Source organism: Podarcis vaucheri, assembly GCF_965113315.1.
Source record: "Podarcis vaucheri genome assembly, chromosome: 4".
Lineage (NCBI taxonomy): Eukaryota > Metazoa > Chordata > Lepidosauria > Squamata > Lacertidae > Podarcis > Podarcis vaucheri.
The window spans coordinates 24,518,842-24,532,310 of NC_138762.1; the positions used below are offsets into that span (position 1 = coordinate 24,518,842).

Here is a 13,469-nt window from a genome sequence, read left to right on the forward strand (position 1 = left end):
CATTCACCATTTCACATCCATTGGTTCTTCCTTCCCCGCTCTCTCTCCATGCAGCAGACCTTGAGACTTTTGATTCTCCAAACACACTAACTCCCCATTTCCAATAATTCCAAGAAGCTCATCATCCTGCTGTGCCACTTTGCCATCCTTCCACGCTGCAAAATCCTTTTATTTGGATCCCAAACGCCTTGCTGCTGCCCTCTATCTTTCTTTTCACTTAATTTCAAATGTTAGCTTAGGGTGCTTGCTTTTCCTTGAAGCAGCTCTTTTCGGTTCTGTGTAAGATTTTGAGTTACACAGTTGTTGCCTTTAAATAAAACATTGTGACAACTAATTATTTGCAATTAAATGTTCAATTACATTGAACTGAATTTACCAGTGGGACCCGCAACAAACTTGCAGTATGGTGTGCTCCTGTCCATTGTTATCATTAGGCAGACATACTCTATTCCACTGCCCCAACTATCTAGGGTTTTTTTTTTTTGGGGGGGGGAGGCATTTGGTCATTATTTTGTGGTCATTGAGGACACTCAGTGCTCACAGGGCTAATTTCAGGGTCCCACAGGATAGATTTCCTAATTCTTTTTTTTTTTTTTTGGTACTTCTGTAGACCTTAGGGTTACTCCAGCTTGACACCTCTCTTGCTGTGTTGACACCTCTCTTGTTGTGTTGTGGCTGTTCCTGTTTTGGCTACATAAGTGACAGCACTTCAAGTCGTGTACTTCAAGTCTGATTCAAGTCTTGAATCAGAATTAGAATGTAGGGTGATGCAATGATATTTTCCATTGTTCTTTTTAAATCCAGCTAATTCAGCAATGGCCACCCGCACAAAAATCTGTTCACGACGAAGCAGAAGATGACGACGACAGTGGTGGAATCAGTCTCAACAAAGCGAAAGAGAGGCTGCAGGAAGAGGACAAATTTGACAAAGAAGAATATAGGAAGAAGATTAAAGAAAAACACAGGGTAAGTTGATTTCCTTCCATTTGCCAGAAAATTGGAGACAAAACACTGTGAAATGCTGACATGTGTACCCTGGGGAATGAAGGGTTTTGCATAACATTTAGCCAATCCAAAACATTGGTTTTTTAAAGCATTTTATAGAATTTGGATGATGTTTTCCTGTGCTTCTCCACTGTATGAACTGGGGAGATGAGGCAGTAGAAGTGGACAACATGACTGCCTCTCACATCACCATTGCTATTCCTTGGGGACAGGCAACCGTGGCTGACAAGTGACTGTATTGGCCAGCCACTTCCATGTGACCTTCTAGCTTCAATTATTACAAGTGACATGGAAGCCAGTATGCAACCAAACCACGCTGGTTAGTTGCCTATTTCAGAAATGAGGAAACTGTGTCCCCTCCAGTTGTCATTGAGCTACAACTCCCATATCCATACTGGCTGAGGCTGAGGAGAGTTGTAGTCCAACAAATTCTAGAGAGCCAAAGTTTCCTCGTTCCATATTGTGACAATGTTAAATTTTGGTTTCTTGATGCTCATAGGCAGAAAGCAGGGCAATGTTTGAAGGGTCATTATAGCAGAGGACATGATATTATAAACCACCAAGAAGAGACCACTAGAGAGTCCTGTATCAATGAGGCCTTCAGCATAATACATTTTATTTAAATGCCTACATGTTTCATAGATGTGATTGAAACTCTAATGAATTATTCAGGAAGTGTCATAGCTATAATGTGATTGATTTCAGCTATAATGTAAAGCTTTAATGTCGGTACTTTAAACTCCCTTTTTGGCATTAAAAAAAGAGTAAATTGTAGGCCATAAAAATGCAAAGATTGTTTCTGGGCCATTTATTTGTCATAAACCAGAGCTGAAAGTTTGTGAACTTGACAGCAGAGAATAGTTACAAAGGTAACTCTATCTCTATAATGCTCATTGATCATTCTCCTCATTATTGTTATTTATAGCATTTCTGTTGATAGGGCCTAAAAATCTATAACAGGTCAGAGCCCTGTTCTAGATAGATACAAGAAGAAATAATCCCTGTTTCAAAGAATCTAAGGAACTATTAAAAGTTTACTGAAAGGTTCCTGACAAGGAGAGGCTGAAGAGATGGTAGCAGAATGTTTTATTATTTGGCAGGGGGTGGAAATAGCATGCCTACTTTTGTCTTCTGTAATTAGCCAGGAACATCAGCTGTAATTTAACATTGCATGTTGGTGTTGTGCATGTGGGGCTTAATACTAATACAGTATATCATCTTTTTTTTTTTGCTCAAGCTAGCCCCAGACTCCAAGCTCTTGAACTGCAGAGCTAACAGTGTTCTGGCCCTCATCCTTTTTGATTCCTACTTCCTATGTGCAGTCTCTGGGCAGCCCCACATACGGATTTTCACCTGCACGGAAGGGGTTTCTGAACGCTCTAGAACTGGGATGGAGAACTTGAGACCCTCAGTCTGCTTTTACGTGGCCCACAGCAGCATCTGGGTCTGCAGAGGCTCTCTAGACGGCCGTTCTGGAAAATGCTTCCTGTGGTGTGTGCATGTGTGTGAAGGCTGGGGAACAGAGAGAGTGTTAAGCAATCCTGCAAGCCCCACCCACTTCCAGCTCTTGGTTGGGTTTGGCTCTGTCCACCGACAGCAGCAGCAGCAGACCATGATAGACTTTTCCTGTGGGTCATCAGTCCATCCTAAGGGGGTGAGGGGAAGGTTCACCACTCCTGTTCTAGAGCTGTAGTCCAAAAATTGCTGCTCACCCCATTCCTTCTGGTGAGACTCCTTGGGTATATTCTTCAAACCACCATGTTGCAAACAGCAAGTGGAGCCTTCTCTGTAGAAAAATTCTGTTTCCATAATCTTCCATCATTTCCGTTTCCTTCTCCTTAAGGTCTCATCCACTCATGGAACATTCCTAGTTTTTATTTTCCTTGCTTTCTCATTTATTTTACTCACATCTTTCTGCTCGCCTCTGCTCCCTAAGTAGCCATGGGCCAGTGCACATTCTGTGTTGGGATCCTTGTTGACTACAGTTTTATCATATCAGGAGCCAGGCTCCTCCTTGCACTCTCTCCCAAAAATGGATTTACCCTCTCCCACAGTGTACCTTTATAGAAATGTATGATGAGATCACCTCATTTTATGTTCCTTTTCCCCTCTGCCCCTGTAGAGGCAGTTAGTAATGTGGGGTGGTAGTAGGAAAACTGAGAATGTGATGGTGGCCTATCTCCATAATTATACATTAGGGGAACAGGAGGAGAATTTGACATGAAGTTGCCATTCTTGGCAGCAACCTCATGTATTGCTCTCTAGAATCCTGGTAATCTCTGCTGGCAGAGATTATGTGCCCTTCATAGGTGAACAATATCTCCCATCATCTCTGACCATTGACTGTATCATTGGAGTTGATGGGAGTTGAAGTCCAGGCACATCTAAAGGATACCATTTTGGCTGCCTCTGCTGTTGGGTCTTAGTACCGCCTCATGTCTTTCCCCCTTTACCTGCAGACTAATTGGGTGGGGGCTTATGACACATTTCCCTGGGACTTAGTGATCACTTTCTCAGAAACAAGTTCCTTGGACTTTTGTGAGACTCCCAGGTACATATGTAAGATTTCATAATGAATCACAAAATTGCTTAGCAGAATTGTCAGACGGGAACATGAAAATGCAGCCCACAAGTTCTCCAGAAGGAATACTTCTGCATCTCTTTGAAACAGAAGTAAATTGTCTGATCTGTATGTAAAAGCTGCAATTATACAGGAATCCTCAAATGCAGTATAAAAATTGCAGTCGTATTCTAAATCAAGAGTCACTTAGATTCTTTTGTCAATACTCCTGCTAATACTATTTCATTACCGTTTCAAGTTCCTTTCATATCATGAAGGATAATGAAGTCCATTGTATAAAAATAAATACCCTTTGAATCCAATAATAAGGGTGCTAATAAATTTGATTTTTTTTAAAAAAAATGCTTTTCATTGTGAAGAATGTACTATAAAACCATTCTTCCAATGTAACTATTAGCTGATTTTATTTTTTTAAATGTCAGATTAATGTGGGTTGTTCACTTACACATTTTTAAAAGTCTGAAGGAGTGACTGATAAAGTATTTTGTAACTTGGCAATAAAAGTACAAAAACCTAATTTTCAGAGTTCATGAATTTGTCAGTGAACTGGTTCATTGATTTATAATACTGCAATCATTCACCTCACACTTCTTCATTACCCCTTATCCTTGGAATTTAATTGCTTTACTTGCATTTTCAATTTTTTTTGTTAATTTGGGGTTTGTATTTTAATGAATTATATTGTTCTCGGATTCCCCACGCTTGGAAAACTTCATAATTGGCCCATTTCCCATACCACAGCTGCATGCATAAAGCTGTGATAATCTGAGCAAACTAATACTTGACATACCAAAGTGATAAAAATTAAGAGAAAGTTACACTGTGTAGGAGACATTCAAGTGTGTGCAATAGAAATCCTTCAAAATTGTCCCTAAATAGTAGATGTTAAACAGAATACTGAATTTCCTGGTTTTATACCTGCTGTGGGTTAAACCACAGAGCCTAGGACTTGCCGATCAGAAGGTCGGCGGTTCGAATCCCCGGGACGGGGTGAGCTCCCATTGCTCGGTCCCTGCTCCTGCCCACCTAGCAGTTCGAAAGCACGTCAAAGTGCAAGTAGATAAATACCTTCTCTGGCGGGAAGGTAAACGGCATCTCCGTGCGCTGCTCTGGTTTGCCAGAAGTGGCTTAGTCATTCTGGCCACATGACCCGGGAGCTGTACGCCGGCTCCCTCGGCCAATACAGCGAGATGAGCGCCGCAACCCCAGAGTCGGTCATGACGGGACCTAATGGTCAGGGGTCCCTTTATCCTTTATATAAAGTTGGGGGGAAACAAGCAGCTCTTTTACCAAGCTGTGAAGAGAATGAAAATGGAACTTGTATGCAAATCTGATGTCTCAAATTACTTAACCTTGAAAGAAGAGTTAATAGATTTGACTTAGGTACTTAAAATTATGAAGAGCATAATAAAACGCAGATCGATCTTGCTTTCCGTACTTTCACAGCATTCAAACAAGAGGGAGCTGAAAGTTAATGGCAAATGCCTTGTATCAAAAGGGAAGGATGGAACTATTTTACCCAGCAAGACACTGTCTGCAATGGGGGGTGGTTGACTTTTTAATATTATGCAGTTGTGAGTTTACAACACCCTTACCAGGCTTACAAACAACAGGAATGGTTTTTAAAAGATTAACGGTATATATGATACCTTTCTAAGTGCCCAGAGTACTTCGCACACATCTCATTAATCCTTACAACAACTTTGCGAAGTAGGTCAGTATTAATTCCCCATTATTGCAGATGGAGAGTGAGGGCAGAGGCTGCAATTTGATGGCAGAGTTGCTTTGCGGTTCTAACGCAGGTTTCTTATGCAGGTAGTATGTATTTATAGTACCATTCTGATCCCACCCTAATGTTGGCGGATCCCCTGAAGGCAGAAATGTTCCTCATTTAAAGTAGGTAAAGGTAAAGGTATAGTTAAATTGGGGGGGAGTGAGATTTTTCCTTCTGAATCATTGGCTGCTTTTCTATAGAAGATACTCATTAGAATTGCTTTGCCAACCACTTGCTTCTAAATTACTCCCTTAGAACTTAAAATGGTCCGATAGTTCGGTGGATTTTTCTCTTAGTCTCCTTTAAGCATTTGACTGATTTGGATATAAATTCAAACTGGGATTAATTAAAAACAAACACTTTTACTCAACAAGAACATGCAAAAATCACTGTTTTGGAAGATCTGTCTTTAAACAGTATATAGCATATAAAGTGATAATGTACAGCTGCATCCTCCTTCCTGGGATCTTCCAGACATTTTGGACTATGACTCCTATCACCATTAGCCAGGATGGCCAATAGTCACAGGTGAGTTCTGGTCCAAAAAATCTGGAGGACATGAGGTTGTGGGTGGCTGGCGTGCAGTGATGCAAGGATGTATGTTTGGCTGGAAAATGCTGCCGTTCTAGGCAGCAGTCCTACATGCACTTACTTTGGAGTAGTAGGCCCCATTAGACATAGCTGAACTTAATTCTTCTGAGTAAGTTGGCCAAAAAACAGGTGCAGCTCTTGCATACTAATGGGTGCAAAATGCTCAGAGCAGAACTTTCGCGCTGTTGTTCATTACTGCAGTAAATAGAATAACTTCCTTCAAAACTGTCAAGATGTCTCCCCCCCCCCAAACAACGCAGGAGCAGCTGTAATTTTCATCTCCTCATGCACATATTCAATACTTTTCACCCACTTACTCTGGGTATTTCTTCCTCTGTCGTCTTAAGGTGTCCCCCCCCCCGCTTTTGACAGTGCCCCAAATGTGACACCTTGGCAGGCATATTAAAATACTTAGGAAGTATAGTATGTCTTCAAAGTATTGACTGTCAAGAGTCTGGAGGTTTATCTGAATCCCACCTGCCTGTAGAGTTTTGACATTATGATAAATGTCCCAACCTACAGCAGCCTTTCGGTGAATAAATCTAATACTCTTTATTTAGGAGGAGACTTTGGCCTTTTTCCCCCGTCCCCTTTATGACAAGAAAATTAAACACATTTAAAAAGTAATACTGTTCCCCCACACGAACATACCTTATTTCACACAGAGATTTTTAAGATTCTCCCCTCCCTCTTTTTAATGGAAAGCTAAGGTTGAGAAATCTGTAGGCTGCCTAATTTGCAGGTACGGTCTGACAAATATCCCCAGGCAAACAGTAAGGTCATGTATTAATTATGATTAGAAAATTACATTTTCCCTCTCTTCAAATAGTGAAAATTTACTATGTGCATACAGGAGAACATTTATTTTTTAAAAAATTCAGTGGACGGGTAATTAATTTTGCAACGCAAACATCCACCAATTTGCCCTTAGGCTACAACGTCTACATATAATGGAAAAGGTTCTGCAAGTCATTCCCCATGTGAGTTGATACAGAGCTAGTTATGTAATGTGTGAAAGTCACTCTAGAGAATGCTGCAGCTGAAATGCTCAGCCAATTCAGTGAAGAATGTTACTGTGAGAGTGAAAGGTGGACCTGGAAGCAGTAGCTTGTTCCCTGTAGTACCTCTATAATCCCCATGCCCTGCAATTCCAATGCCTGCTAGTTTGAATTTCTGGAACTCATCCTTAGGCAAAATGCTATGCCATTCTGATCATGGAATCAGCACCTGTGTTTGTATATATGTAGAATCCAAGCTTAAACTTTGAGATCCAAGGCTGGATTCTAGCCTATCCAACTGCACTGGTTACCAACTAGTTTCTGGACTGAATTCAAAGTGCTGGTTTTGACCCATAAAGCCTTAAAACATCTCAGGACTGCAATACCTAAAGGACCACCTCTTTCCATATGAACCTACCAGGACCCCTGAGAACATCTTCTGAGGCCCTTCTTTGTGTGCCTCCTCCTCGAGAGGTCCGGAGGGTGGCAACACGAGAACGGGCCTTATCTGCAGTGGCTCCCCATTTGTAGAATGCTCTCCCCAGGGATGTTTGCCTGGTGCCTTCATTATATACCTTGAGGCCCCAGGCAAAAATGTTCCTCTTTAACAAAACCTTTGGTTGATTGTCATCCAATGCTCTTTTAAAATGTGTTCTTTTTTTGGGGGGGGTGTTATTCTGTTTCTGTTTTTATTTTAAATATGTATTCTGTTTTTTATATTGTGATTTTATCCTGTGATAACATGCTAAGTCTACCGACCTGTTCACGCCCATCAGGATATTGGAGTGCTTTACAGTTAGTTGCTGCTTTGAATCTTTCCTCAAAACCGACCTTCATTTGGCACTGCCACAATTTCACCTATGTCGCACTGATGCTGCTTCACATTTGTCTTGCCGGTCTTACTTGGCTCCCGGCCAGAAATTTCACAGTCTTCTGCCATATTCATGTTCTGTTAAGTACCTAGCTAACATTTTAGCTGTAGAGAAATATCTAGTTCAGCTGTTTGGCTGGGCTTCCCTGATTTTGAGCTGAGTGGTTTCTTCTTAATAGTCATAGGAATGAAGCAACTTCTTGGTGGCTAATTAGTTGTCATCAATTGTGAAGACATCAGTCTAATTACAGCCTTTAAAAGCAAAATATAATACAGTGGTGCCCCGCAAGACGAATGCCTCGCAAGACGAAAAACCCGCTAGACGAAAGGGTTTTCCGTTTTTCGATGCACTTCGCAAGACGACTTTCCCTATGGGCTTGCTTCGCAAGACGAAAACGTCTTGCAAGTCTTGCGTTTTTTCCCGCTCCCCCCCTTTTGCTAAGCCGCTAATAGCCTTTTAGCCTCTAAGCCGCTAAGCCTTTAATAGCCGCTAATCCGCTAAGCCGCTAATAGGGTTGCTTCGCAAGACGAAAAAACCGCTAGACGAAGAGACTGGCGGAACGGATTATTTTCGTCTTGCGAGGTACCACTGTACCTGGCAAAAAAAGAAAAAAAGAAAAGAAAGAGCATTGTGGGTTTAGAAGCCACCTCCTTGCTTCTGCTGTTTGGCCCGGTGGGTTTTGGTGCAATGTGGTCATGTGCTGTGTGCTCATTGAAAGCCCAGAATGAATGCAAATGTGAACATGGAAGAAGTGATCCGTGGGGAAGCCCCTCACGGAAAAGAGTTGATGGCCCAAGCTAGGGGGGATCAGTAGTTCCTGGTTCCCAGAAAGGCAAGAGAGAGAGACAGAGAGAGGGGCTGCATTATACACACAGTTTATTGAGGGTTACGGGCTTACAATGGGGACGGGTGTGGAAATGAAAAGAGGCAGAGCTTGTGGTGAGTAAAGGGTAAGTTGTGAATGAGGTAAAAAAGAGCTTTCAAGAGTGAGCAGAAGTGGCAGAGATTACCCATCACAGCAATCCATTTTACTGAGAGGACATTTCATTAGTTGCAATACAATTGGGGGGGGGGATATAATTTGGGTTACTTTTTGGAAATTGTGAAACATAAGAAGATTTTAATAACCAACCGAAAATGTGGTGTTTATAAAATTTACTGTTTGCATTTTGACATTGTTACATATTTGCGACGTGCATGCAGTGCCCCCCCAAATGAATTACCTTACAGGGACTTTGTTGTTGTTGTTTTTTTCCATTAGAGATGTGTAACACATATGAAAAGTAGAACTGCATATTAGAGGACATTAGCATGCCTGGCGGTGTTTCAGAATAAAACACAGTGCTTCCCTTTAAGGCACAATAGCTCTATTTTTCAAGCGTACAAGTCATTTGATTTTAATCACCAATTCTTTCCATGTAAATGGCTTATGGTGAAGCAAAAGCAAATGATACAATCTCATATTCTTAATGTGAAATATGGACATGCAGCCTCCCAGAAAGCACTGCCTCTTGAATAAGTTATGACGGTTTAGCAAAATCTGAAAATCTGAGTGATATCGAGCATTGTGAAAGCCTGCAGATAAAAGCCCAGTCGTAAAATAAGAGCTACCCATTGAAGCAAAAATAGTATGATTATGATTTGTGTGCTTCTTCATTGTTTCCCCCCCATTTTTGTTTCTGGCACGGCACAGCTCTGATTTCCACTTAGAAGCTTCTGCATAACTTCCATCACACAAATTGCAGTTTCAGTTGCTTGGAGTCCAATCTTGCCGAGGCGGATTTCATGGGTGCTCCCTTGAATAAGGAAGCTAAATAAAAGAAAGCCATGCTATTTTCTGTTTTGGAGTGTTACTCATTCTTTACCTTTTGTCCCACAAATTACATCCGTCTCACACGAACAGGGACCTGGTGGCAGTGCCTGTCCTTGCATAAACCTTTCCTCTGCAATTCCACTTGCTATAAGTTTATTCAAAAAGCCTTCTACTCCCTTACAAGCAGGCGCATAACCAGATTTCTATTAAGCCTGTATCATCCCTTTGTGTCTCCCAATCTTTTCCCCCTATAAATTATTCCATATATTATGTTGCCATCTGTCCTCCTATCTAATACATTGCCCTGGTTCTGCATGTGTTGCTACCACTCTTCCATGAAATGTGATTCCATCTGCCTGCCCCCCCCCCCCCACTCCCTTTCCCTATCAACCATCTTCTCTGGCTAGTATTGCATCTTGATGGATAAAATCTACAAGGGGCTGCTGCTTTGTAACTTCCACACAGTTCATTGGGATCTGCACCTGATTCCCTTGGAAACCCTATTAAAACGAAGTGAGCTTGCAGAGGAGCAATGCCTGGTGACTTGCACCCTGCCATTTCCATATGACTCAATTATATTTGGTTGACATGAAATGGGAGACAAATGAGTGTCGCCAAAATAGCAAAGGGTAACAAAATAACCTGGTGCCTAGAGGAATCTTTCCTCTGTTGAATTTTTCATGTTGTCCTCTTTCAAATCTGTTTTCAGCTTGTTCTGGTTTGTCAGCTGTCTGAGCTTTTCTTATTCTTCTTCTTCTTCCTCCTTCTCCCCCCCCCCCATTCCTCCCAGGTCACTGTTAATGTAGCTTGACTCCCCCCCCCACTCCTTTCTCAAAGGTAGCACTTGAAAAGAGAGCAGGTGGTTTTTTAGAGAAATAGGCAAGTGACACAGGTTGACAAGCTACAGCAAAGCAGGTCACGACAAAGTAGTTTGGAAATTGGATTGCAGGAGGTAGAAAATTGAGTCCTGCCTTAGAGGGGCCAGGATCTTGCACGAAATGCACCAGAATTGAACAAGTCACAGTTGGGTTGCTGGGGCAGTAAGAAATGACCTACATCGTGGGAACACATTGGTGGAGAGGCAGGGAGGAGTGAGTGGGTTTGCCATTCATTCTCGGTTTGTTTCATCCTCCTGCTGTGTTATCAAAACAATCACGATCTTCTTAGAATAATTTAGACAAATTGGGTTGTGGATGTCCCAGGCAGTGATCGCTTATGTGTGTGCATAGATGTGTCCATATACATTGTTGTTGTTTAGTCGTTTAGTCGTGTCTGACTCTTTCTGACCCCATGGACCAGAGCACGCCAGGCACTTCTGCCTTCCACTGCCTCCCGCAGTTTAGTCAAACTCATGCTGGTAGCTTCGAGAACACTGTCCGACCATCTCGTCCTCTGTCGTCCCCTTCTCCTTGTGCCCTCCATCTTTCCCAACATCCGGGTCTTTTCCAGGGAGTCTTCTCTTCTCATGAGGTGGCCAAAGTATTGGAGTCTCAGCTTCAGGATCTGTCCTTCCAGATCCTTAAGAATGGATCGGTTTGATCTTCTTGCAGTCCATGGGACTCTCAAGAGTCTCCTCCAGCACCATAATTCAAAAGCATCAATTCTTCGGCGATCAGCCTTCTTTATGGTCCAGCTCTCACTTCCATACATCACTACTGGGAAAACCATAGCTTTAACTATACGGTCCATATACATTAGACAGGTATAATGTCTCCTCTTCATTGCACAGCCACAGAAGAGGGGGTTTTGCAGTTACCTTATTGAGTTCCACAGCGTTATCTCTGGCTCACAATGGGCAGCATCTTGCAGACCAAAGATAGGGAATCTATGGTTCTGCAGCTGCTATCAACTCAGACCAGTGGCCTTGCTGGCAGGGGTGATAGGAATTGTAGTTCGGCAACACCTAGAGGGCCAAAGGTTCCCCACACTTCCTGTAGATCAAGGATAGGGAACCTACGGCCCTCCATATGTTGTTGGATCATGGCTCCTGTCAACTCTGATCATTGGGCACGCTGGCTGGGAGTTGATGGGAGTTGGAGTCCAGCAATATTTGCACGGTTACAAATTGTGACAACATTGCTCTGTTCAGAGGACAAATCTATGTCTTATTTCTATGTAGCGGAAACTGAGTCCGGCAGTTAAGTTTTGCACCTTTGTTCCCTCAGCAACGACTGCCAATTCGGGATGGGAATTTAGTGTTCAGGGATGAGTCTTCGGGCATATAGCATATACATTTCCTTTACTTAACTTAAAAGTAACTTAAGCATTACAAAAAGAAGATAAATAAGGTGAATAACACAAAAACCTTATAAAATGCTAGTATTGTTGTTGTTGTTTAGTTGTTTAGTTGTGTCAGACTCTTCGTGACCCCATGACCAGAGCACGCCAGGCACTCCTGTCTCCCACTGCCTCCCGCAGTTTGGTCAAACTCATGTTAGTAGCTTCGAGAACACTGTCCAACAATCTCGTCCTCTGTCGTCCCCTTCTCCTTGTGCCCTCCATCTTTCCCAACATCCGGGTCTTTTCCAGGGAATCTTCTGTTCTCATGAGGTGGCCAAAGTATTGGAGCCTCAGCTTCAGGATCTGTCCTTCCAGTGAGCACTCAGGGCTGATTTCCTTCAGAATGGAGAGGTTTGATCTTCTTGCAGTCCATGGGACTCTCGAGAGTCTCCTCCAGCAGCATAATTCAAAAGCATCAATTCTTCGGCGATCAGCCTTCTTTATGGTCCAGCTCTCACTTCCGTACATCACTACTGGGAAAACCATAGCTTTAGCTATATGGACCTTTATTGGCAAGGTGATGTCTCTGCTTTTTAAGCTGCTGTCTAGATTTGTCATTGCTAATGCTAGTATTACAAATCTAAAATACTGATTATTGATATAGAGCTGAGAAGCTCTAATTAAATGATAATTAGTTGAATCAGCAACACTAAAATTGGGTTGCAAGCAAAAGGTGATATGAAAGGGTGATATACGCTGAGAGAAAGGGATATTTATACCCAGGTTTTCCTTTGGGAGAGAGATACTTTTCTAACCTTTCTCAGTTATCAAAGAAAACCAAGACTACATTCCACAAAATATCCAACTTCATGAAAGGATGTGGTAAATGAGATTCCCAAAATACATACACTGCAACTTCTGCAATAATTTTGATTAAACATAATTTACTTTCATCAAAGCAAAATAATTTCAGCAACATCTTATAAAACTACATCAATTGCAGACGATTTCTGTTTTTTAAAATCCTACCTGGGTAGAAGTTACACAGACATGTTATCAAAAGCTGAGTTATACAAGGATGCGTTTGGCTCCCATCTGCGCATACTTTAAGTATAAATGTTTAAAAATAGCATTCGCCTTGAAACCACTTTTTTAACCAACCTATAAAGGTGGATTGATTAAGCCAGGCAAATTCAAGTTTTTCTTTTTATAAAAGGCAACAGAAGCAAGATAGGGAACGGAGAGTCGTGATGTACTAGTCTGGTATGCAGGTCTGTCCTGTCTCTGAAGGACATTACAGAAATAGAAATACAACTTTTATTTCCATTTTAATGAGTTTAATTGTGCTGCATTGGAGTAAGCAATAGGGCCTGTTCCTAGCCAGAATGGATGCATAAGTGGGAATATGTCAGGGTCCCCATCACTGTCATACTTAGTAAGCAGAGGTTAATAATAGACTGCTGTAGACTTTTCAGATGACTCAGCTGTAGACATTCCAAGATGTCAAATATGGGATCTGCCCTGCTAGAGCTGCAGCATATCAGTTTAAACTTCTGTAGCTGAAATAGACTAATAGGAGAACACTGAAGAAGATTTCCCCCCAATTCTGCCTTGC

At 42.0% G+C, this 13,469-nt stretch overlaps 1 protein-coding gene across 1 annotated transcript in view; it reads left to right on the top strand.

Moving 5' to 3' along the window:
• Positions 1-13,469, top strand: part of DDX10 (DEAD-box helicase 10) — a 171,311-nt gene that overhangs the window by 107,091 nt on the left and 50,751 nt on the right. The window contains 1 exon segment of the mRNA XM_082220403.1: positions 805-966. Within this exon segment, the coding sequence (XP_082076529.1) occupies positions 805-966 (162 nt within the window).